Here is a 25,184-nt window from a genome sequence, read left to right as displayed (position 1 = left end):
TATTCCTCTGTATGTTTCAATGACTGTATGAAGAACTGGTTATTATTAAAATTAGTGGTCGGGATGGCGAAAGTTCTGAATATCAAAATTGATAAAAAAATCATTATTTACCCCTCCATAACAACTGTAAAGAAAATCATATATCAACTTCATCATAAACAAGACATAGCTAAGGGCTATAACCTCGTTTTGTGACACCAGGATTTGGTAATTTTTTTTCTCATACTCTGAAGTTCATCACAATGCTGGTGTTGCAATACTTAGGCACTTTGAAAAACTTCTGACTTGTCTCTGAGCTCCAGGAGAGCAATCCACTACTCCTCTGTAGCCCTCCCAAAGCTCCTGCAGGCTCTTTGTAGTCCAACACATTTGCAAAATATGCACAAGATGATCAGAATTTTGGAACACATGCCAAGACAGAACTTCTGCTCAATGAAACAGAGAATAAAAATTGAATATTGGAACAATCAACAAATATATGTTTACCAGTGCTTCATTACCAAATTATTACATAAAGCATATGCAACTCAAAGGATTTGAGAAAATAACAATATTCTTCAACAGCCAACCATAAGCACAGCAGCTGCAGGGGCAACATAAAAATATAAGAGAGGTTTCAGCTCAAATATTTAACACAAATACCAGTAGTTGTGAAGTATTCTTACAATAAAGTATTTTAAAGCTGAAGGGCAGAGGCTAATTTTAAAATAAGATACACTTGGCCATCTTGAAGTCTTGGAATAAAAATATGTCTGTATTTAAGTGCCCATCATTACTTCTTTCTTTGGATCAGAATTCCATTCTTAATCATTGATGAACTATATCTTCATCAGAACAAACTTCAAAGTCTTGTTTTTCCACTCCACCCAAAAATAAACTTTCTTTTAAGAAATGACAACTTACAGATCAGACAAACCCAGATGGTGAAAAGGCTTCTTGGACAAACTTGAGAGTTTGTTTCTGGATAAATTGCTACGGGAAAAGAGAAAGATTGCATTAATTTGAATTGCATCTCCTTAAACTGAGTAACACAATTCCTTGCTCTTAAAAAAATTGATTACTCAAACTGGTTTTAAAAAGCCTTTAATCACTGACTTCTGTTGTAAAGAAATGGTGTTACACCTCATTTTATAGTTTGATGGCTTTCAAAGGTTTGAATCCAGTCTGCAACCAAAGTCAAATACATTCAAAACTGAAGTCAGCAGGAATCAATACTTTCACTTTTTGCACTTCTGTTCATTGCAGAAAAGCAGCAGATTTAATTGTGTTTTAAAAGTATTTTGTAAAGTCCAGGTGTTAATTACATGCTCGATTTATTCATAAGTGAAATGGGTGTATCCCCTTCTTTGAAGCTGCACCAAACCGTACTCACATAAGTCTTCCTCACATGCTAGCACACATCCACATCAGAGTCTTTTAGTTCTTGTTTTCAAATTGTATGTACAATATGCACCCACATGGAAGATCAAAAGGAAAACTGTAAAATGCCTATATTGGGCTTTTTTATGTCAATTAAGCATTTACGGTTTCCAGTGGCAATTAAGTGAAAGTTCCTCTCTTATTATGCAAAGAAATGTTCATCTGAATCAGAAACACTCCGCTCCCACTAGGCTTACAAAACTTCTTTCTCCACCCCAAAACAAAACAATGCAGTGTTTCTACAGTCTTAGCCATCCACTAGTTAGAGACTGTGAGAACAGTAAACTGTGTAACTGCACAACAGTACAGTGCAAATCAGTGTTGTGTGTCAATATACCACTGGTTTTATGTGGCATTACAAAGGCACTACAGAGGCTCCACAGTTAAAGTTGCATTGCACTTAAAATCATGGATTAAACCTCTTCTTTAACACAGTATTCACCTCTCAAAATTTCAATCCTTGATCTCTGAGCACAAGGCAGTTTTCAGACAAATTACAGATTGGACATTAGGAAGCAATTCTTTACTATGAGAGTGGTGAGACATTGGAACAGGTTGCCCAGGGAAGTTGTGGACACCTCATTCCTGGAAGTATTTAAGAACAAGCTGAATGTAACTTTGAGCAAGCTGGTCTAGAGTAGGTGTCTCTGCCCATGGAAGGGATCTCAGGTTCCCTTCCAACTCAAGACATTCTGATTCTGTGACTTTATTTACTAATTTCCTTGCTGATTCCTTCTCACAAACAACTGCCTGAAGTTTACACACTGACTGGTCCTACTGTGCAAGAACAGAACAGATAACCTACCATGTATTAGTCATGTAAATTGGACTGCCCTGTGGCAGATGCTAGTGGAAATAACATCCTGACACATCAGATACAAATACAATTAGCACATAGGATGGAAGTCATTTTTCACTAAGATTCTTTTCCCTAATGAGTCTAAGTCATATGTTGGGAGATTTAAAGAAAGAAACTGAATCCTCATAAAGACTTAGACTTTTGCCTCAAGTGCCATGGCAATGTGAAGAACAAATCCCATCCCTTTGCTGGTAATTCTACCTCTTCAATGCTAACACTGCCAAGCAGCACATACATATGCCCCTGTTGCACTACCACAGGATGCATCTGCTTCTCTTATTGTGCAGCAGCTAAACCCCACCTTTACCAAAAGACAGCCAGACACACTGACAGGTGCCCATGTGAGTCACTACTCAAGTGAGAGGTAGCATATCCCAGGTCATGTGACAGCCAGTTTTCACAGCAGAGAAACTTGCTCTTATATATTGGGAGGCTTCCCTAACCAACCAATGATGAGTTCCTCAGAGAAATCTTTGTCCAGCTGAAGCCATTCCATTTCATGTAATCCTTCCTGGCACTCTACTGGGATAATCAGGCTCAAACTCTGAAAAATCAAACGCGATTTCAAACACAATACAAGTCTGAAAATAGGTCACAAACAACTTACATAAGAGCCCCAGACATCCACTGAGATAGCATTTCTGTGTTTTTTCTTTTAAGAAAATGACACCTCAAAAGATATTTTTTTCACAAGTAACTTACAAACATAAAGACTGATTTTGGGAGAGGGCTTGCTGTTAGTGAGCCAGTATGGACATTACACTCTGAAGTATTGCCTTTTCTAACAATTTCCTTGAGGCTGCTTACATGTTTCCCTGCTCTACTTACTCATGGTCATCTAACACATCCTATCTCTTCATGAGGTGCTGAGCTGACTCCTTAAGTGCTATAAACTCTATCAGACAGCAGGCTGTGAGAATTCGGCACTGCCACAGCTGTATCTTCCTGACATTTAGCCTCAGGCCAGTCAGTGCTTTTGCAGGACTACTGCAAACTTTCAGGCAAAACAACAGTCCTTAGTTGCTCAGATTCAGAAGTCAGATTTACTGTCCAAACATCACCATGTATGTCCCTTTCTGAACACTTTCTGCAGGTATCAATGACACTATGTGAGCCAGTGAAAAAAAATGGGAGTGATAATTTCAGTAAAACTATGAAGTCATTATGTTGTTTTAAGCAACTCCAGTCCCGAAAAATCAAATACCTTGATAGCTTTAACTGTCTTTTCAGATTTTTACCAGTTCTGCTGGATTTGCACAAAGAAAAGGAAGTCAGAACAGTAAGAACAGTAACGAAAAATTCTTATGTCTATTCTGTTAAGCATGGGTTGAAATAGTGCTTTCAAGTCTGCAGCTTTTTTGGTGGTGTAGTTTAGTGCTTTAGGATTTTTTTAAGCCAACAAGTAATTCAGCAGAATTTTTTCAAACTACTGTTACAAATTTATCCCCTTAAATGACACTTTGACAGTAAATTTATTGCTATGTTTCATAAACTGAGCACTTTATATTGACTGTAGAGATGTCTGCTTCGGTCACTTTAATTCATGTTCAGTGAAAAAATCACCATGCTTATTATGGAGTAGATAAGGACAACACTTCTACTTCCATGGAAAGAAAATATAAACTAGTTTCTCAATTCAACTATACACAAAAAGATCATGGTGAGCAGCATGATGTTGTAAAGTGTTTGGGTTTTGGTTTTCTTTTTTTTTTCCTTTAAAAAAGCCCTCTGGAGTAGAGAGTGTGCATCCAAAGCTATATACCTAGAGAGAGAAGCCCTACCTCAGCTGAAAACAAACCCGTGGCAATGCAAGGAGAGCAAAAGCCTGAGAAGCTGCATAAATATTCACACAGCTAGCAACACAGCACAGCTTTACCGCCTATAGCACTGCTGGCAAGGGGAGACAGGAAGGAAGAGGAGGGAGGAGATCTCAGGAGAACTGGGGAGTGGAAGCAAAGAAATGGCCATTTTGCTACACCTAGTCTCCCCCCACAGGTAACCGCCTGCTCTGCCTGTGGCTGGAGTCAGTCCTGTGTGAACGCATGAGAAAATCTGCAGCAAGGTTTCGAATGGTTTGATTTGGTTGCCTTATATAAATCTGAACCATGCAGAGACACAAACACATCTCAGTATCTAGAGCTGTATACATGCTACACTCAAAATATGTATGATTAAGCAATGCAATTATACACAGCCTGGCAGGTAACAACAGCTATTTTCTAAAATTTTTGGAAGTACATACTTGCTATGGAATCTATTTTTATTCTTAAAGGTACTGACTATGCATATGTCTTATGTAGTGCAGTGAAGCACTCCAAACTCCTTCCTCCACCTCCATCAGTGTAGATTTGAATGGGGGAAGACGAAGGTGAGAAACTTCTTTCTCCCCACCTTACGGGCTTGAATGGGAAACACCAAAAAGCACCCTTTTCCTCCTGCTCTCACACGTGTAGTCACTCATGGAGGAGCCTGCACTAGAATCGGGGATTGTGATTGGCTGGATTCTTCACACCCAGTATATATTGGCACAGGACATGTTGTCTAGGAAAGACTTAAATAGAGTGACCAGAAAGTGCATGCAACTCTCACACAGTCCCTCATGTCTCACAAGTCCATTAGGTCCATTCAAGAGAGTTGCCTGTGGCATCTGGACCCAACTTCTTCTCAGACCAACGTATCCTGGCTTCCTGCTTCCTACCCCCAAGCTGGAAGGATCCTGCCTTTGCTGTAAACTGCCACCATGGGCAAGAACACATCAGCAGCATGGCTTTCTCTGTGCTGCTAAGGCAGTGCTGCTTCACGAGATCTGCCTCATGAGAACGTGTGTCTGCAGACACTTTGGCTCTGGCGGGTTCCATTTGCATTGGATTTATGCTGCATTGGATTATAACTTGCAGTTTCCTGAGGCTGCCACAAAGGAGATCCAGGGACCATTTCCAAATTCCTACTCTGCCCTCATGAGTAAATTGGTCTTTCCCTAGGCTCTCTGCTCTGCCTCTGATTTTTAAATGAGGCAAAGCTAACTTGTAGCTCAGCTTTTTTATAAGTTACCAAAATTGCCCTTAAAGCATCCTTATGAAAAATTCCCGACCAAATTAGAACCTGTAAATAAAATTTAACTAGTTCTGTATACAGTTTTGGGGTAGGGCTTTTCAGGAAAATAAAAATATTTGTATTTCTGCAATTCCTGCTTCATCAAATGAATTCCCAACTAAATCACATCGATCCATTAAAATTACTGTTAATCTTATAAATTACAGCACTACTAAACTATAACTGTATAATAGCTTGTTAAACTCAACTGCTGACTAATTTCAATCCATGGTCAATAAGAATATCAGAATTAGATGAGCAAGGCTCTTAGTTACACTTAAGTAATATCTATTAACATATACAGCTCTATAAAGGTATCTGGGCTACAGAAGTTTGTCCGAGAAAACAAGGTAATGACAAAAAATGGCTTAAGGAGATAGTTACTACTAAGTTCCTTATAATCTGGCATTTTTATATGATTCATAAAATAAACACTGCATCCATATAATAAAGCTCCTTAACCACATAAAAAGATTTTTTCATAGAAGAAAAAGAAAACTGTAACAGTATCACTAGCAAAATCAAAGCTATACAGTGACCTCAAGTCTTCAGAAAAGTGTTTGGGGTGGGTTGGTTTGTTTGCCTGTTTGTATTTTTCTAATGGTATAGTAAGAAACTGTTCCTCCACAATAAAATGCAAAGACCTGTACTCAAAGGCTGCTCTGGCACAGGGAAAACATTACAGCTCTTCATAGTTTTCACTGTCCTGTCCACAACAGGGGTTGCATTTAATTCACAGTGCAGTCAACAGGAGCTTTGCTGCTGTGATTCACTGGGGTGCATCAGGACTTGCCAGAGAAAACAAACAAATGTGGTTTTTTTCACATAATTGCAGAGTCACAGAATGTTAGGGGTTGGAAGGAACCTGAAAAGACCATCTAGTCTAACCCACCTATGAGAGCAGTCCTTCAAGGACTGGTACTTACACTAAAGAGAAACAAAATCTTTCATTTTAATCTGTATTTTCATAAAGAACTTGGATCAGTTCAGCTTCTCTAAGTGAAAAGCATTAAGTAATCTAGAAACACACAGCCAAAAAGCTGCATAGGCAGAAATCCTGCTTCTTCAAGTTAAAGAACCAAAAAGCACATTTGAGTGTGCAAGTAACCTCATTTTCTGATGATCTCCAGGACTTAAATCCACAAGTGTGCCAATGTCTCTGGACACAGACACTGGTCAGACCACATCAGACATGCTCCCTGCATGTACCTACTGCTAAAGCATGCTCAGCACACCAATTCAGAATAGAGTTAGTCAAATCCATGACACTGAGTGTGATGCATGGCATGGACAACATACCCTTGGCATCAACTCACTCAAATGAAAAAGGCATTCTTTGTGCGCTATTTGCCACAAAAGACACAGACAAGATCCATTGCTAAAGACAGGATAATGAACTATCCCACATTATGCTCTTATTATTTCCCAACTCCTTACTATCCATGTTCTGCCAGCTCCTTACCACATATATCTTATTTAAGTTAAATCACTGAGAGAGAATAACTGTAAGTCTGTCTTGTTAACACATTTTTTAGGACAGAAATAGTAAAAGACAGAAATAAATTAACAATCAAATGAGTTAACATGGTTGGGCAGCTTTGACTTAGAAGAAAATATATTACTCACATGTATTGTAGATTGACATTTTTCACAAATGCATGGCGGGACACAAACCTCAAGCCTGAATCCACCACAGTCCTGTGAAAACACATAAAACTGTTAGAATACTTCATTCAAAATACAGTGGAAAGAATAATCATGTTTAAATTAAAGAACGTGGATGAAGTCTCAACAAGGCCAAACTGTTAGATCTACAACTGCTCTCTATAACATACAGTTAAGCATACAATCTGATGGGGTCTCAATATGATTCTCTTAAGTAAAAGGAAAATAACTTTAAAAAATATGTATCACATATACTCACAGATTTTTAAGTCCAACATAAAATCCAACTTCATTGTCATTGATACTTTCTAATTTTAGCTGATTTGCGATGTAACTGTTAAAAAAGGAAGAGAAAGAAAAAAGCATGAAAGTGGATCCTTCCATGACTTTTACTGTTCATAGATCAAACACATCTGAAAGTCAGTGGTGATTGCTAACCTTCTGCAATTGACACTAACTTCTGGGTAGAGCATCTGTAGAGTACAAGTGCTCCTTAAAATCTTGCCCATCATTCAAATACTTTGTGGGACAGGGCTAGAAGAGAACTGTTGAGTTTTACACAGGTGAAATGAAGTCTTGTCCATCAAGCAAGCAAGTCACTTTGAAGGCATAGCAAATAAGGCTGTATTACAGTGTGAGCATTTGCCAGGACTCACTTCCCTATCTCATGAATTTCTCAATAGCAAAAGGGTCAGCTTTAACGTGGGATTACTGGGAGATGAACTGATTGTCCTAGCCTTTTCTTTCACATTGTTAAACTGATTTTCTCCTGTCACAAAGTAGTTACAGTTCTATTTACAAGACATGGCATTAGCAAAACTGAGGAAAGGAAGATCATACTTCCTAATGTTATATAGGCAAACAGAAATTAAAATAATATAACTATCATGGAAGACTAAAGCACTGAGTTCACTCATATCATGAATATCTGCCTGAACCCCAGAAGGACATGGGCATGCAAGCTGGTCTTTGTGTTATCATTACATGAGATCTATGAACAATCAATGACATCCCACAGACTATAAATTAACATGTTTTACAGATAATGCATGGGATGAGATATAACCTGATACCACTTCTACAACAAGACCAAAGGTTTCATGGTGCAAAGCATGCAGTCTAGTAAGAGGAACTCAGGGGAAACTGTAATTCAACTGACATTATGGGCAGAAAAGTAAGCCTGATGTTAAAAGATGCATTTCTAAAGAGTCCACATTTTACAAAAGATAACTTTAGTCCCAGAAAACCTTAAACGTGAGCATCCAAAACTATCAAAAGTTGCAGGTTTTCCTAAAAAGGAATCTTTCCTTACTAAACTGAAACTTGTCCCCATTTTAAGCATGTTTTAAGGTCGTTATTAACTAAAGGGAATTCTGGTGAACTGAAAAGAAGATATACTTCTTTCTCGGGAGCAAACCACCTATTTCAGCTGGGGTGTTAAGAGAAATTTACTGTGTTCATATCTCAACAGAAGCTTGGAAATTCCCAAAGTTGGGTTGGGCTCTCCTCTGAAGCTGTAAAATTAACTTGAGCTATGCACTTGCCAGGTATTAGGGGAAGCAACACATTCCCCTAATGGGATCCATTCACCTTGGGAAAAAGAAGGGCAGTAAAAAGACGACATATAATGCTAGACAAAATACATTACTACAGTGTCATATGGGACTGACCACTCTGCAAGACTTCTTAAGAAAAAAAATAACATGGTGCACTCATTACAAGAGAAGAAGGTCCTCTGCATTTTGTGTTTCCTTCCCTCCTGATTTACTCTCTTGAAGTTTATTGATCTGTGGGGTTTTTTTGTTGGTTGCTTGGTAAATTCATATATTTTGACAAGTAAAAGCAACAAATTTGTTTTTAAAAACTATCAGTTCTTCCATCTGAGAATCCTGCAAGTGGATGATCATATCTTCTCTGAACCTGCCCTGAAGAACTCATGATTTAATTACCACCTTCTCTGTCACCCGAATCTCATCACACTAAAATAAGGTTAAGTAAGAGGATCAAGGACACCTTCCTCATCCTGCCATCAGTGTTGAACTAACAAGCATTACATGAAGAGCAGAATAAAAGAAACTAAGCAACCTTGTATTAGCTGAAGATTAAGCCATCAAAAAAAAAACTCTGACAAATGCTGCCAGAACACTGAACCATCACTTTAATGCACTTATCACCCATCCAAATCTGACATTGCAATTTTAATCCAAAAACATCTAACCAGAAAACTCTCATACAAGAAGCTCCAGAACCTGACAAAACTTAGTGTCATACTGAAACATATGTGTATTACATTCTGTGGTAAGCCTTAGATAGTGTAACACAGCTTAGCTCTCCTGAAGTCAGTGATCTATCAACATTCACATTAGATGAAGATCTGAATATGAGCATACAATCTATACTAAAAGATCAGCATTAGAGAACTAGAGAATTATGTTTGGGAAGAAGAAATGGCATGAGCAAATTTTCTTTCCTTCTCTTGCTGCGTCCCTTAAAAAAAAGGCAGGGGATGGGAGGCATACTGTACTCTGAGCTGGTACTAACTTCTTTATAGTGATTGATTTAAGATTCCAGTTCCTAACTGAGATAACCAAAAGAAACCACTGATTTTGCAGTAGAGACAGAAGAAATTCTGTCTAAGTGCAACTAACTCAAAACTCTAACTGCTCTGCAATACATTTGTAAAAACTCTCAGGAGAACATGACAGTAAAGCAAATTTCACAGTTTCCTTGAAGAAAGAGTGGACAGATGTAATTTACTATAAGCAGGTCACATCCTCTTATGTTTCCTTACTTGCTAACAAGTCTGTTTTAAATTAAGCCTTTGCAACTATTTTATAGCAGTGAGAAAGAAAGGAGTATGATGATGCAGCTGTACACTGCAAGGGGAAGTTTTTTTTGTCTGTTTAATTTAGAGGAAGGGCTGAAATAAAACCTCCCTAACTGAAGTCTATTTTTACCTTCTTCACAACTACTCTACCTTGATGTTACTTATCATCAAACATTAATACTCTAAAAGCTCTGACTTGCAGTGGGTGATGCTGAGAAATGTAATTTGCCTGCCTGCCCTTAAAAATATCCACCCTACTCTCTAACTGAACATTTCTATTGTAGCAAGAAGAAAAACATCCTGACTCACGGCTGGTTGAAGTCATGTGAGGAGCCTGGGAGCTCCCACTGCACACCACAGCAAAGCACAGCACCACCAAAACCTGGGTGGATAGTACCCAGTTGGATCACATGTACCAGCACACAAATACCAATTGCTGCCTCTAAACTAAATCCTCAGCTGCTTACAATACTACTTGCTTGATTATACTATAGCATTCTGCTTCTTCTTCAATGAGTCATCAGTAAACAATATTTGTTTTCAGATCTTTAATTTCATCTCCCCTTTGTAAACTACTCATTATTTCTAATAAAGGCATTCAGAATCACACACCTACTGACTGCTCACTGCAACCTACAATAACACATTCATCTCAGCACACTTCAGCAGCTATTGCATAATGTCACATACTCATACTTCATCACTTCTGCAACATTCTGTAATGGGTATTTTAAAATCCAATCACAAAGAGTTATCTCCTTCAGGTAAGTTTTCCTTCAAGAGAGTAGTCTGTACTTGTGCTCAGAACACATGTATACAGTCCATGTAATAACAATGAAGCAACTCCTGAACTGCAAGAGCATGAAGAGAAAGCAGGTTCTCTTTTTAATGTGGTCTAGGTTATTTTGAGCCTTAATAGCTCAAAAAAAAAGTATAGGTCTCCTCCTTAACTTGAAAAAAAAACAAACAACAAAACACAAAATAACAACAAACAAAACAAAACACCTGACGAGCACCAGAAGTATACCTTCCTAAATTATTTTACTCTATTTCCTACAGATTACTGTATGTTAAAAGTACACTACTCCATTTGGAGATAGTAGGACACATAGAAGCGAGCAAATAACACTTTAATTCAGTTCCAGAAGTATTTCTGTGGCCAGAGAACTCCCTTCATGGAAAACCTATTTTCTTAATACTCAAAAAAATGAATCAGTTACATGTTCAGCTCTGGTTCAAACAGCTCTGTGTGTGTGTGTATGAAATTTTTTAAAAGCTTTTAAAATGAGTAAGCATTTCCTGGTGAAATGTTCTGAAGTTTAGGAAAACTGTATGCTGCAAGTTATTTTTTCACTGAATTTTTAGAGAAAAAAAGTACCACACTCCAGACACTGAACTGTCAGTAGATGGACGAAATAGCATTTAATGACAGGTGATGCATGTTCCTGCTTTACACTACTGTGAAAGCTGTACGGCAATATCGACAATTAAACACTGCAAAAATCTCTAATGCTTTATTTTCTTACAAACTAAAATGTCAGAACAAGTTCATCAAAAGATCCGCTAAAACTTAGGGACATTTGCAACCTACCTGGGCTGGTTTACAATTATGCATCAAAATCATGCAAAAATTGTAAGCTTGACACAACAGCTGATGAAACCTGGCAGATTCAGATGGGTTTTTGCAGTCTCTCTGAACCCGAATTTAAAGTAACATTCAAGTGGTCTGAAGGCAGTTTGAAAACTAAGAACAGAGCTACACAACGTTGTACTTTAGGAATGTCCGCTTTCAGACAGATGTATGAACCAATGATACCTTGTCTTCTCAACTAAGATACCTTTCAGGTAAGATACTGTTCCCTTTCAGACAGATGTTTGAATCAATGATACACTCTCTTTTCAACTAAGATACCTTTCTACATAGGACCAAGCTCCCCCACAGAAGGAAACTAACAGCCAGCAGAATCCTATAAGAAACAAGCTCTCTGCAGGCTTACTCCAATTATTTTACTCTATTTTGCTGTGTCACCAACGCGAGACCTTCATGTAGGCAGCCTCAAGAAATACAACTTCTACTGCTTAAAGAGTACATTATAAGTCAAAAAGGAGGCAGTGTCCAGTTAGTCCACTGCAGACTTCACTAGACTGCAGCAACAGGTGCTTTAATCCTCAGCTGGCATCTCCTGACAAATTCTCTGCAAGTGCTGTGGTGGTATTTTCTAAAAAGTGTGAATCACTGTATTTTACAAAAAGTGAAAATGCAGTTGCCACTATCAAAGGCTCCTTAAATCATCCTTCAGAGTTTTGGGTTCTTTTCTTCCCATTTAGAGTACTTAGTCATGAGTCACAGAAGACTACAGGAGTTAGCTCTCCGCTTACTAGTACTGCAGCTCTGGAGCTAACATAATTAGTTCTGGGGCACACCCATTTTTTGGGCAAATCCTTCACTTACACCTATCTCACATTCAAACAACACATTGTACAGTGATCTGGAACTCAGCATCTCATGGCCAAGATCATAAATCAGTCACCATCCAAGAAGGATGTGGGCCTGCACCAACTACCAGGAGACAGCAGGACTCCATACCAATGTACCATGATTACTCAATTAGTAGTACACAACTGCCATTGGGAATTGCTCCTGCAAAGCTGTCAACCTAAACAATTAGTGCCTACCTACCAGCTTAAAACATCAGAAAGTAGAAAACCACAGAGATCCCAGTCCTCTTTAAGGACTGCAGGAGCAGATCCGTGGTCGTGCTTATGATTACAACTCCCTGGGAAATGTAAAGTCCACAGTTTGGCAGCAAACTTCGGTTAACCCTCCTTTACAGTATGCAAACATGAAAGCAATAGTGAAAATAAACTAATACGCCTGAAATGCAGAGATTAAGGAATAAGATACTATATTTAGAGCCAGAGAAAACACAACAAAATACACTCTTCACCTTACTAAAGTTTCTAGTTTGGCCTTAAGTCTTCTCTTTAAAGAGCAGAGTATCAAACCAAGCAAATTCCCAAGACATTTCACACAGCTTTCCAGATTCAAGATTCATGCCCTTCACAAGCTCCACTTTCAGCATTTCTTTCTCCAAAATACATACATAGCTTATTTAACTGTTTCCTCCATTCAGAGACCTGTCCACCTCCTTGAGCTCCACGGGATTTGTACATTTAATAATATTTCATCAAGGCATATTTCATCAGTTTTTGAAATCCATCCAGAGGTCAACTGACACCTACAGTTCACCTTTTCCTTAGCAAAGATGTTCAGGAAATGTTGATATTCCCTGATACTGTCAGGAAGAAGTATCAGCTGGCCAGAAAATAATCTATTTATTCAAGAAGTTCTATCTTAAGAATTGACCTTAAGTATACTAATCTCCAAAACACATTTCATCCATTGTGTATGAAGTAACCTCAGCAGACTATTAGGAGGAGGCTTAAACTCCTGTGCAATCCTTTAATATATACACTAAAAATCAAACAGAAGGCACATACTGAATGTGGCTTTTTATTAGTTTGCAACACAAAGTAAATACAAAGCTATTATATTATTATTAATAATAATTAGTATTATTAGGCTCACAAGGAAAAGATACCTTCTGGGAAGAATGAATGAATATTAACAAATACCTGTGACATTTATTTCTCCTACAGAACCAGCTGGTATGGTGACTGTGGTAGCACAACCACTCTCTTTTTCAAAACTTGCATACGCTATACCTCTATCTGTCAGTGGCCTTGATGCAAATGAGAATGGTAAAACATCAGTTTCATAACAGCACTGTAAGAATGCTTCTGATCATCCTTTATATACATCTTTTTTAGGTTCCTCAGTGAACCCAAACATTAAAGCATCTTGTTTGATATCAAAACCTTTGAATTCTCTCCTTTCCAGGAACCTATCTTCAGTCAGTGATTTCGTGCAAGGATTTCTGAAGAGGGTTCCACATCTGTCAGAGTTAGACAAGTACTTGTTGACATACATCAGTGTGATTCACAACATTTTAAGTATTTTTCCTATCTCCAAGTTTGACATGTCCAAGGTTCCCAGACTCTTTGATTCTATGTAAGATTCCTATTTTATAATTTTAACATGATTTCAAGTATTGTGTTTGGCTGAGTTGGAGTTAACTCTTCAGAGAACATCTTCATAGCACTGTGGTTTGCAGTCCTGTAGCCGGATGTTGACAACACCCAGCTGAAGGCGCATCCAGGCTGTGCCTTTCCAACATTTCCCTGCCCCAGGAGCATGCTGAAGGGTGGGCAAGACTTTTGGAGGGAATACAGCCAGGCCAGCTGACCAAAACTGACCAAAGGAGTATTCCATGCCATATGACATGAGCTCAGATATATAAGCTAAGTGAAATAAGGAAGTGTGGGGACATCTGTTGGTGGCATCTGTCTTCCAGAGCAACCGCTACATGTGAAGTCCTGCTTCCCAGGAGTGACCAAAACCATCACCCAGCTGAATAACATCTTTGTTTGCTTTTGCTTCCATGTGCCCTTTGTTATATTTCCCCCTCTCTCCTATTACCTAAGAAAGGGAGTGACAGAGCAGTTTAAGTGGGCATTTGGCCTCCAGACAGGGCCAAACCACCACACTCTATCAGCTCTCCTTCAAATTAAACCCTTACCCTGTATGGACATCTCTGACAAGGTGACATTTTTTGCTATGGTAGTCTTCAAACTTCTTCACTATTTCAGCAAAGCTGATGATGTCTTATTCACCACTACTTTTATAGCATTTTTCAGAATCATGGAAGCATTCCAGTTGGAAAAGACTTCCAGGATCATCAAGTCCAACCGATATCCCTATTCTACAAAGTTCACCCTTAAACCATATCCTCAAGCACCACATCCAAACAGCTTTTAAACATCCAAGGCTGGTGAATCAACCACCTCCCTGAGCAGCCCATTCCAAAGCTACCCAGTCACAGCCTGAGGCTGTTCCTTCTTGTTCTATCACTATTTACCTTTACTATTTTTGTCCCTGCCACTGCTTATTAGTAGAGTAATATTTTTCTCATTCACCAGTTTCTTTCTCTTTAAAGTTCTCAAGACCACATCACATCCCTTCACACACCTTTCAACAATTCTCCTACTTTTGCAACATTCCTTTTGCCCTAGGATGTGCACAGTGGAGGTGAAGTGTTCAACTGCAACTATAAAAGACCTAGCAGATATTTTGATGATACCTCTACCTGTCGGAACTCTCATCTCCTTAACCTTTCATTTCAGATACACACTGTGAAGAGCAAAACCGCTTCAAGATAAACAGTTCATTAAAAGTTGTAAGAATACATATAAGTGACCTACAGCAGGAAAAAAATATGCATACAACTAGATCAAGCAAACAAAAGGAATAGATGCTTTGTCTCCAATCAGATAGCAATGCCATGAAGGATTGGCAGAAACATTCATGGCAGGAAAGGATCGACCATCTTTATTCCACCTACACGCACCTCCAGGACAAGTGGCACCTATATTTGCAACTCTGACACCTAGCTCCACATCCTTCTGATGACACAGGCTCCAGGCAACAAGACAATCACTACATACAAACGTGGTCCAGGACCTGCAGTGATGTCTAGTGCAGAAGTAGTATCCAGCATTAGTATTTTTCTGCTTAGATTCCTTGACATCACATGGATTTATGTAAATTCAAAATACTTATAAATGTATTTGAATCTAATCCCAAAAGCTTAACATTTTGTGTACTTGTATACATATGTGTGCAATACACAGATATTTATACTGCTGCTGCTCTAAACTGTGAAATACTTCAGCATACGTGTAACCATAGTTAGTCCTACAAAGTCAACGGAACTGCTCCCAGCAGGAGCAAAGTCTCTGTGTTTATCAGGTGAGGATCTCAGCATATATAATGTATTCCAAAACCTGTTTATAAAAATTAGGAAGAGGCAAGGCTGGAAAGGGTAGTAGGAGATGAATATAAAACAGGTTATTCACCCACCTAATAGGTAGGGAGGGGAAAGGAATTCCTCCTTTCTCAACTAGATCCATATTCATCTAACAAATAATTCTGTTGGGAAAAAAAAAGTATGCCTGCATGACACAGGACACCACACATTTGGAAAAAAATGCTGAAATAATTCTCCAGTAGCATCAAGGGATTCTTCTCTCTAAGAGAACGCACTCCATGTCTTTCAGAAAATACCATACTACAAAAAAAGCAAGCTGAGAGAGAACAGTCTCAAACTTACCTGTTTATACAGTTGTAATTTTTGCTGTCATTTGAACACTTAGTGCAGCAGGGCTCACCTGTCTCATTACACAAATAAGCAGCACAGTAACTTAGCTCAACAAACTGTCTTGCTCTCTGACCCACAAGCACATTTAAATACTCCCAGCCAAGTAAGGCAATTCAGACAGGAAGAATTAAGGCAAGCCCACATCTGTACAACACACAGGACAGTAGTTAAGATGCTGACATGCAAGACACATGTTCTGCTTCAAGCAGAGCAGCTCCCCTCATGTGTTGCTGAAATGGTCATCTGGGACCACAAATCATCCTTCTCCACAGTGTGACCCTGCTTGCTAAAAGGAAGGTCTTGCTTTCTCCACTCACTCCAATGAACTAAGTCCCCAAGGCTTTTTCATATGGGGATGCCTCCATTGGGTAATTTGCAGTAGGAACCTAATTTAGTCTCCTGAATCTCTTCCTGGAAAAAGTAAGCTCTCCATTGCTGCCAGGCAAGTAGCCAGCTGAGTTAAGTGCTTTTGCTACACAGTCTGCAGGTAGTTACGAGATTTTAAATGGTAAGACCCGTGACAGTCCCTGATATGATTAGAAAGTCCAGCACATTACACCCACAGCATATGTTATGAGAAATCTCCCAGTCCTTGTCCACTAAGTCTGGCATGCCCAGTGTAAACACATTATTCATGCACATATGCTTGCTGTGCCCTATACATCCTTCATATAGAATAAGGCATCTGATTGTGCAATGTAGGATATCCACACTTCACAAGATAACTACTGGATACAGCCTTAATTATTTTAACACAAATGGTTGGGAAATAAAAAAGGTTTAAATAATTTTATTTAAATCTAAAACTGGAAGATTTCTTCTGGTTTAACTTTCAAACCATGAGGAAAAATAGGTAATTTGCCCAGGCCTAACTACAGCTCTATCCACAAACTCTCCCAGAAGGAGCTCAAACATGTTGCTGTTTCACAGCTTGTCTGTTTCAGTAATGGACTAATTTGTACTGCCTATCTTCTATTTATTCATCAGACAACTGTATACAGTGATTTACGTGTCCTCTACAGATCCAGCACAAGCTTCCACAGTGAACGCAGCTTCTACAGTTCTGCACAAGTGCATGTAGGTTCACCACAATACAGAATTATCCAAAACTTTGTAAGAGGTCCCTCTAAAACTCAATTCCTCCTACCTCAACATCCTTAGTCTTCAGTCAGGAAACACTTGAAATCCAAAAAAAAAAAAGCAAGTAAAAAATGCATCAAATAATGGAGCAACAGGCCTACTTCTTTCAAATGTAAACCACGGGAAAAAATCAACCTCAAAGAAAGCTCATTTTATCCTTTGCACTAAACTGCTCTATCTTGGTGAAAATCAATTACCATCCAGTTTTGTCACTTTAACAAGGCCAGAAGCAGCCTTGACTTCTTTCTACAATAAAAGGTATCTAAGTACCTTGCTGGATCAGGGCTTAGAAAACTCTGGTTCGAGTCATACCATTCAGACATTACACTTGCTTAAAGTACACCTGAAAATGCTTCGGGCTTTTGGCTTGCCTTGTTACACTTCCTCTAACTTCTCCCAAAAAATCTCATTTCTTCATATCTTGTCTAGAAACCAAGGAATATTGACCTGAAATTTAATCTTCAAGAATTTATCCTACTGATAACAACAGAAGCCAGAAACAGAACAGCTGAATTTGTATTAAATATAATTAAGTTTCAGCTACAGATTCTGTCAATGAACACCCAATGAAAGTCCTTTTCTTCCAGGAAACTTACAAAAATTGCATATTCACAATATGATTCCATGTCCTGACACAACAGGATTTCCCATGTCATAGCTCCCTTTCTGAAAGTTCATTATGGCTGTCTGATATTTATGAAACAGGATCTCTACATGTATACTTCAAGAGAAGGAGTAGTTTCATTCACTTTTTGCAGTTTCTGAAAACACAGGCTCACAGTCAAACAGGAATTAAGGTGCAACCCTATCATATTTGATTTTAATGGTGGCTACATGCTTAGGTGCATCTGGATGAAGAGATCCTGGCAAACATAAACAGTGTCTAGTAACAGACTGTGCTTATATCCCAGACAGTGCAGGCTTTCAAAGCCCTGTGAATTTACTTCTCCATTTGAAATGCATGTAAATCAATGAATTTACACAATCAGTGCTTTATTTTTTAAAAGGTGTTTTTCAAATGTAACAAGACAAATACATGCTTAATGTCAATTATTGTGATGGTTTTACAGTTCCCTGCTCTGTTTTCCTTCTTTTATTACTCTTCATTATCTGCTCTACTCATTGAACTTGAGGAAGGATATTTGGATGGCCATCATCACCAACATATTGTTAGACAATTGTGTAGTGACAGGTGATAAACACAGGAGAAAGAAAACTGCAGTCCAAGAACGTAGGGACAGATTTAAAATAAAATCCAAAATGGAGAAATAAGGCCCTTGTTTGGTTTTGCTTTGCAATGATTTGAGATCCAGAATCTTGCTAAGCTACTTTATGCCCTACACTGCCAGAATAAAAATAATAAAGAAAAAATAGAACCTGAAAAATCTGCAAAATGCCATCCTAAAGATATCACAGGCTGGACTGCCAGGTCCTCTGTGTTCTCACTAGTATGGAAAAAAAATGGAAATTTCTTGAAAGCAACAAAATCAAGACCAAATCATTGAACTAATTTAAACAGCTTTCATTTCAGTACATAAGTCCCAAGCATCTCCCAAAACCCTTGAGTGACCTAAGATAATTGAGTTTTCTGCCAGTCCAATCCTGCCCAGTGCTGAGTGCCTCCTGAAAGATGCCGCCCTCCAGCATAAGCTATTTCATCACAGTCTGCAGGAGGCAGCCTCAGTGGAGAGACTGAGTGCCACCAGTTCTCATCGACCAGAAGAACAAGGACTAAAGCATACAAGAAGATTTCCTGAGAGAAAAACATAACAATAATAAATATATGAAAAACCTAATGCTTTGTGATATCTGGAGTATATGTAGAGCCCAGAAATTATAAAACTGTTTTTTAATAATGATGACTCTTTCAACTTACCTTGACCAATTACTCACATCTTTTAAGGAAGCTTTAGAAAATTAAAAAATAAAATAAAACAAAATAAATTTTTAAAAAAAGGGGACAACTTCCTATAAGCAGCTACTGTATTCCCACTGTCCAAAACCTGTTTAATAATTTGTAGCCTGATGCCTCGTGTTTTATTCCAAGTCACCAGAAACAACTTATCAATCCAGCCATGTCATGCAACACTGCACAGCCAAAAGCTGTCTTGAGGAGGAAGGGGCTGGGACCTAAGAAGCCTAGAAATCTAAAATGAAAAAGACCCAAAATATCAACCATTATGAGTTTCACAGGAATATAAATATGCCTCTTTTTATTTATTTTTTTAGCTAAAGCTCACATTACTTGTTAATAATTTATTCTATAAATCACTTATCCTGTCTTATTTATTAACAACTCTAAAGTGCTTTATATAACTGAATGAGAAATTTATTTTGTGGTTTTGAAATGTACGCAACACACAATCACCTCTTCTTTAATAGGCAAGAGCTTAAGAGTCACCTACTGTTTTGTTGGCATGCACTTCTTCCTGAGATACACCAATTAATTTCAAACCCCATTCATCTGAATAATTGTAAGTCAACATATTAATGATTTTATACCAGAACTATGAAACTAGGCCAGGAATATACTCGCACTGCAAGACACTTTGAAATCAGAATCTTTGGAGAATCATAAATGCTGAGGCATACAAACAATACATTTTACTTAATGAGAAAATATTAGACCAGTGCTTTTACAAGAAGTCCTGAACACTTTAAAAATTACTCATTTACTATCCTATTAATATTTTGCTTAAGTGATCTCACCAAGGACTATGTATTTGCTATTGTGCTTACAGTACAAGGACTTTATATTACTTATATACTCATTTTGCTTCCACAGCTCTTGGTCCTTGGCTTCTAAGGTGAGCATCAATGACTGATATAATTATTTTAAGGCAGGATGTCACTCTGCAGTTCAATTAATCTACAATAATATAAAAGCTATCAAACAATTACTACAACTAAGCTGTGTTATGATGAGCAATTTCAGCACTGGCGTATGCTCTCCAGATAAAGATCAGCTCACAGTAGCCCCTCGGATAACCAGACAAATCAAAATCTTCCTAGATACAGAGAATTTTCGAAGTCAAGCAATTAGAAAGGACAAGAGCGAGCAGGATGACTAAGAACAGCACCAGGCACAAATACTCTTATGCCCACCCACACCAAGTTTCAGCAGCTGGTCCTCCCAGGGCTGATGCAGATGTGCTCTGTGTGTCTTTCTGTTGCTCTCTGATCCAACTAGGATACAAAGAGTAGCTGGACTGGGAGCACAGTGTTTACTAAGGTTTAAACCTTAATTTTCCTACAGGCCACAACAGAGCTGATGCACCAATGTATCTACCAGGGGTTGGTCTCTTCTCCCAGGCAACCAGTGACAAATAAAAGAGGACACAGTCTCCAGCTGTGCCTGGTGAGGTTTAGGCTGGATGTTAGGAAAGTTATTCACAGAATGAGCGACTGGTCGTTGGAACAGGCTGCCCAGGGAGGTGGTGGAGTCATCACCCCCAAAAGTGTTTAAAAAAAACAGTGCCACAGTTTAGTTGATTAGATGGTGTTAGGTAATAGGTTGGACTTATGATCCCAAACATCTTTTCCAACCTGGTTAGTTCTGTAGTTCTGTGATTCTAGGATCATGTGTTGGAGGCTGCTTTATATGTGGGACTACAGCTCCATTACTACTACTGGCACCACCCTTGATTCTTCTCCCAGCTCTGGTAACTATAGGGAAATCCCCACTGCACCTTCACATCCTGCCTGCTCAGTGCCATCCACCTGGCTCACAGCCAACCCTCTGCAACACTATGGGCTTCATATGCCCACTGTAACCAGGCAGTTATCCCAACAATCTCAACACAAATAGCCCAGGTGAGGATCTTTTCTCAGCCCATGTGCTTCAAGTGCCTGCAGATGTTTTGCCTGGGACTGCAGGATCCATTCCTATTCAGAGTAGGACACAAGCAACAAATAAAGGATTGTTTTCAACAGACATTCAAAAATACAAGGGAATAAATTCCTCAAAATTAGTTGTCTTATAGTCTTCTCACTTATTTTTACCAAGAGTAATTCCATGACACACCAATCAAATTGTGCTCCTGCATCTAAGAGCATATAAAAAGACAAATCAGGAAAAAAAGATCCCAAATAAAACAGCCTCTCAAATTTGTTTCTTAGCTGGAATAAAGCAAGATGTACGGCATTAAAAAATGTTCCTGGAACCTGTATCTACCAGATTAGAAGTGCTTCCCTAAATATTTTCTGTTTACTGAGTTTCCACAACGAAAAAAACATGACAGCTATTGCAGTCCAATTTTTAATGTATGCCTATAAGCTAATTAAGGGGCCTATGTGTTTTGCATTAGAAGTACGCATGAAAAGACCATCTTAAGAAAGCGCAACAGTATCTCCTGAGAAATACATGACTCAAAATTATTTTTAGATCACCAAATACAACAATATGCAATGTCACAGAATGATACAGTGAAAACTGGAGAGAACTGTAAAGACAGTGATGCTCAAAAAAACAGAGGAAAATTAAAACCAAAATCATCAATGTAATGATTAGACATGTTTTAACTTAATCATGGCTCAAATATGTATTTACATATATGTCTTCTTCTCTGGTCTCTTAAAGAGTCTAAATTCTAGATGGAAATTGCTCTGTTACCTCCAAACTGAATGAACAGGATAAGGCTAGCAAAGCCTGTGAAAACGAGCACAGATGCATAGCTCAAAGCTTTATTTTTTCTTTTTTTAATGAAGTAATGCACAGAATATGAAACAAATATATGAAACAGCAACTGCTAGGACAAGTCAGAAAGATTATTCCTTTATCCTGGGTCCTAAAAATCTACCAAAGGTAGGCTGTATACGAGTAGCAGAAATTAATGTCTCCAGCTTTTTCCCCAAACACATGCGGGGGAATGCAGCAAATTTGCTTCAGCAAACTGCAGAAAGGCAGCGCAAAGGCTAGAATTTAATCTGGAATTACACAGTATCTCATGGCATTTTTCTGTTCTTTCTAAAGGAAACTGCAAAAAGGGAAGAAGGATGGAGAAGGAAGATAGAGTTTTCCCTGCACAGACTGCAGGGAAAACATTCTGGTGTCTTTTATATTACATGCCATGAAAAACAATCCAGAAACAACACAGACTGCAGAATATGGAGATGGACAAAATAGCCTGAGAAAGCTTTTCTCCCCAGATTTATCATGTACACATCCAGAATTCTTTTTTTTTCTGCTCAGAAAGAGTCTTTGAAGCTTTTCTCAGGCAACATGTGGATGCCACCAAGTACAGAGCCAAGAAACAATGCTGTATTGAACGTGCAAGGCTACAGAACTCCCTCATCAGTTATTTTCTGCAGGCAAACAAGGATAGAAGGAACACACAGGTAAGAAACAGAAAAAAAAAAAAAAAAAACCAACAACTTTTGCACATTCCTCACTATTAACAACCATGTCCTAATGCTTTAGCACTTGCTGAGAGACTGCACGTTGTTCATTTCTCTGCAGGTTTCATATTTTCTCCTTCCAGACACCTTACTGAGAAGGGCAGGCTCGCATACCTATGGTCAGGTCTAAGAAGGCAGTCTGCTGTCCCTTCCAGTAGTGTCTACCCCCATCCTTCCATTTTTGGTGTTTATTCGTGAGTTTTAACAGAGGGAGAGATAGAAGAGATCTTTTCAGAGGGACGGAAAGCCACCTACCCAAACTCGCCATTCGCAGGAATAAACTGAGGGAGCGAAAGCAAAACAAAAAATAGAAAGAATACACACGCACACCCACTCCGCCCCCGCCGCTTCCAGACCCGCTGCCGCCGCAGAGGTGAGTGAGGTCTGGGCCGGAGCAGGCGGAATTCAGCGCCACGTCCCGCAGATCACTGTCCCGCTGCGGCCAGCGGCGACCCTCACGCCCACGTCCTGCCGCGCCGCCCGTCCCGCCTGGGAACCGCATCGCGGCTAATTAGGATTAACTAAATGGGCTCGCCGCGGTACCTCTGTAAAGACCCGTCCAAATCAAATCACACCGGCCTTTTATGCTTCCAACTACCGTACCCGCCCGCGAAGCATGTGTCTTTCGACACGGAGAAGTTCCCTTTCCCGCAGCGTCACCCGGCTGCTCTGTCCCGCCGCCTTCCCACCAAGCCACGGTCGAGGCCGGGCCGGGCCCGGGCCGTACTTACATCTCGGTGACATTGTCGCCCTCGGCGCTCCGCTGCGGCACGGGGAAGGAGGCGATGCCCGGCACCCGCTCCACGCACCAGATCCGCCAGGAGCTGCAGTTGCAGGACGCGGGGCAGCCCAGCCCACCCCGCCAGCAGCCTAGCACTAGGCAGCACAAGCCCCACAGCCTTGCCAGGCCGGGCCCCGGCCTCCGCCGCCAGGACATCATGCTGCCCCCGTTCACTCCAGAGCTGCCCCGACGGCCTCCTTCTGCTCCCGCTGCCGCGGCTGCCGGGGCTCAAGCCCCGAGGGTGTGCAGACTTCCGCGACACAGGCGGTCAACCCGCTGCCGGGGCTCACATGGGCGCGCCGCAGCCGCCCCCGGGCGGTGCTCGCCCCAGTGGCCCGGCAGGAACAGCACTGGAACGCTGAGGCGAAGGAGGGTGAGCGGGACCGCCCGCGCGGCGCGGCACCTGCCTCCGGCCCCGCGGGCGGGCGGACAGCGGCGCCGCCTGCCCCTGCGGCGGCTCCCGATGATGCTGCAAAACGCGCGGAGCGGGGGCAGGTGGCGGAGCTGGCGCTGCTACCTGCGGGGGCTCGGACGGCCGCTGCCCGCCAAAGGGAGGGAGTGCGGCCGGCGAGAGAGGCGCAGCCCACGGCGGCAGGGCTCGAGGAGCCGTGCTCGCCGCTTTACGCACCGTCTCCTCCTCCCTCCAGCTGATAATAAAGCAACCCCGGCTCTTGCTCCAGCCCAAGCCGGGGAGCTGCCGGCGAAGTGACGTGGGGCTGACGCAGAGAGGGGCAGAAACTCCACCAAATGAGCCTGAAATCCAAAAAAAAAAAAAAAAAAAAAAAAAAGGCGGGGGGGAAATAAGGCAACAGGGGAGGGAGGAGGGGAGAGGGGGGAAAAAGGGAGGAGGAAGAAGGGAGGATGCCGATGAGCGGAGATACCAATAGGCAGCTTGCGCCTCAGCCTTCAGACGCACACACAGGCACAGTCGCACACGCGCTCGTGAGCCCCACGGGATGGAGGGGCCACCGCCGCCTGTGTGGGCTGTCTGCCCTGCCGGCCGGGCGGGGAAACCGAGGGGCACTGGGCACCTCCTGCTGGGGCAGGATCTCATCGTGGGGTGGTAAATGGGCATGTTAACAAACGCGGAGAGAGACGACGGATGAGCTACTCTCAAGCCGCCTTGTTCTTTGCCCGAAAGAGTGCGCGGCCCGGGGCGCACACCCTTTCCCTGCCCCCCGCCCTGGGTGCGGGTTTTGCGCAGCGGCTAGGGGGCCGCCGCAGTGCCTGGCGCTGGCCGCGCCGCAGGCGCCACCATGCGTCCCGCCGCCGCCATGCAGCGCGCTCCCATCCGCACCCCACCGCGCTCCGCCGAGACCCTTGCACCGGGTCCCGTAAGGGACATCGGCTGCAATCAGTTAATTAACCCCGACGGCCCTATGGACCAGTACAGTGGCCGATATATGGTGGAAGGAGGCAAGGAGTTGCCGGGTCGGTGCATCTTGCCAGAGGCAAGCCTGACTTACACGTGCGTATCGCATACTCGCAGGTGCTAGGAACAGGAAATCTGGGAAACTGAACCTAATAATGACGTTCTTCTCCTGTCGTTTCTGAGACTGTGTACCTGCTGTCCTGGTACATGACAGACAGTCCTTGTGCCCTGTTAGCGGGCTGCTGACTTATCTCTGTGCCATTTTATCCAAAGATGGTGACAGTGCTTTATCACCTGCGTTGAGCGTTTTGAGAGGAGTAAATCAGGATAAATTAATGAAAGAAACGTTAGAG

At 40.9% G+C, this 25,184-nt stretch overlaps 1 protein-coding gene across 9 annotated transcripts in view; it reads right to left on the bottom strand.

The window, feature by feature from the left end:
• Positions 1-24,165, bottom strand: part of NTRK2 (neurotrophic receptor tyrosine kinase 2) — a 227,066-nt gene extending 202,901 nt beyond the window's left edge. For 4 of the 9 annotated variants that reach the window (XM_064140078.1, XM_064140079.1, XM_064140080.1 and 1 more), the window contains exons 1-4: positions 23,410-24,156; positions 7,296-7,370; positions 6,998-7,069; positions 904-972 (exon numbers count right to left, since the gene is read on the bottom strand). In XM_064140078.1, the coding sequence (XP_063996148.1) occupies positions 904-972; positions 6,998-7,069; positions 7,296-7,370; positions 23,410-23,618 (425 nt within the window). In that variant the 5' untranslated portion in view covers positions 23,619-24,156. Of the gene's footprint in view, positions 1-903; positions 973-6,997; positions 7,070-7,295; positions 7,371-23,409 lie in introns of all 9 variants that reach the window. The other 5 variants (XM_064140074.1, XM_064140075.1, XM_064140076.1 and 2 more) reach the window with 3 other exon arrangements.
• Between the last annotated feature and the right edge of the window lie 1,019 nt (positions 24,166-25,184).

The sequence above is a fragment of the Pogoniulus pusillus genome, chromosome Z, assembly GCF_015220805.1.
Source record: "Pogoniulus pusillus isolate bPogPus1 chromosome Z, bPogPus1.pri, whole genome shotgun sequence".
Classification (NCBI taxonomy): Eukaryota; Metazoa; Chordata; class Aves; order Piciformes; family Lybiidae; genus Pogoniulus; species Pogoniulus pusillus.
This window is presented reverse-complemented; position numbering and strand designations above follow the sequence as displayed.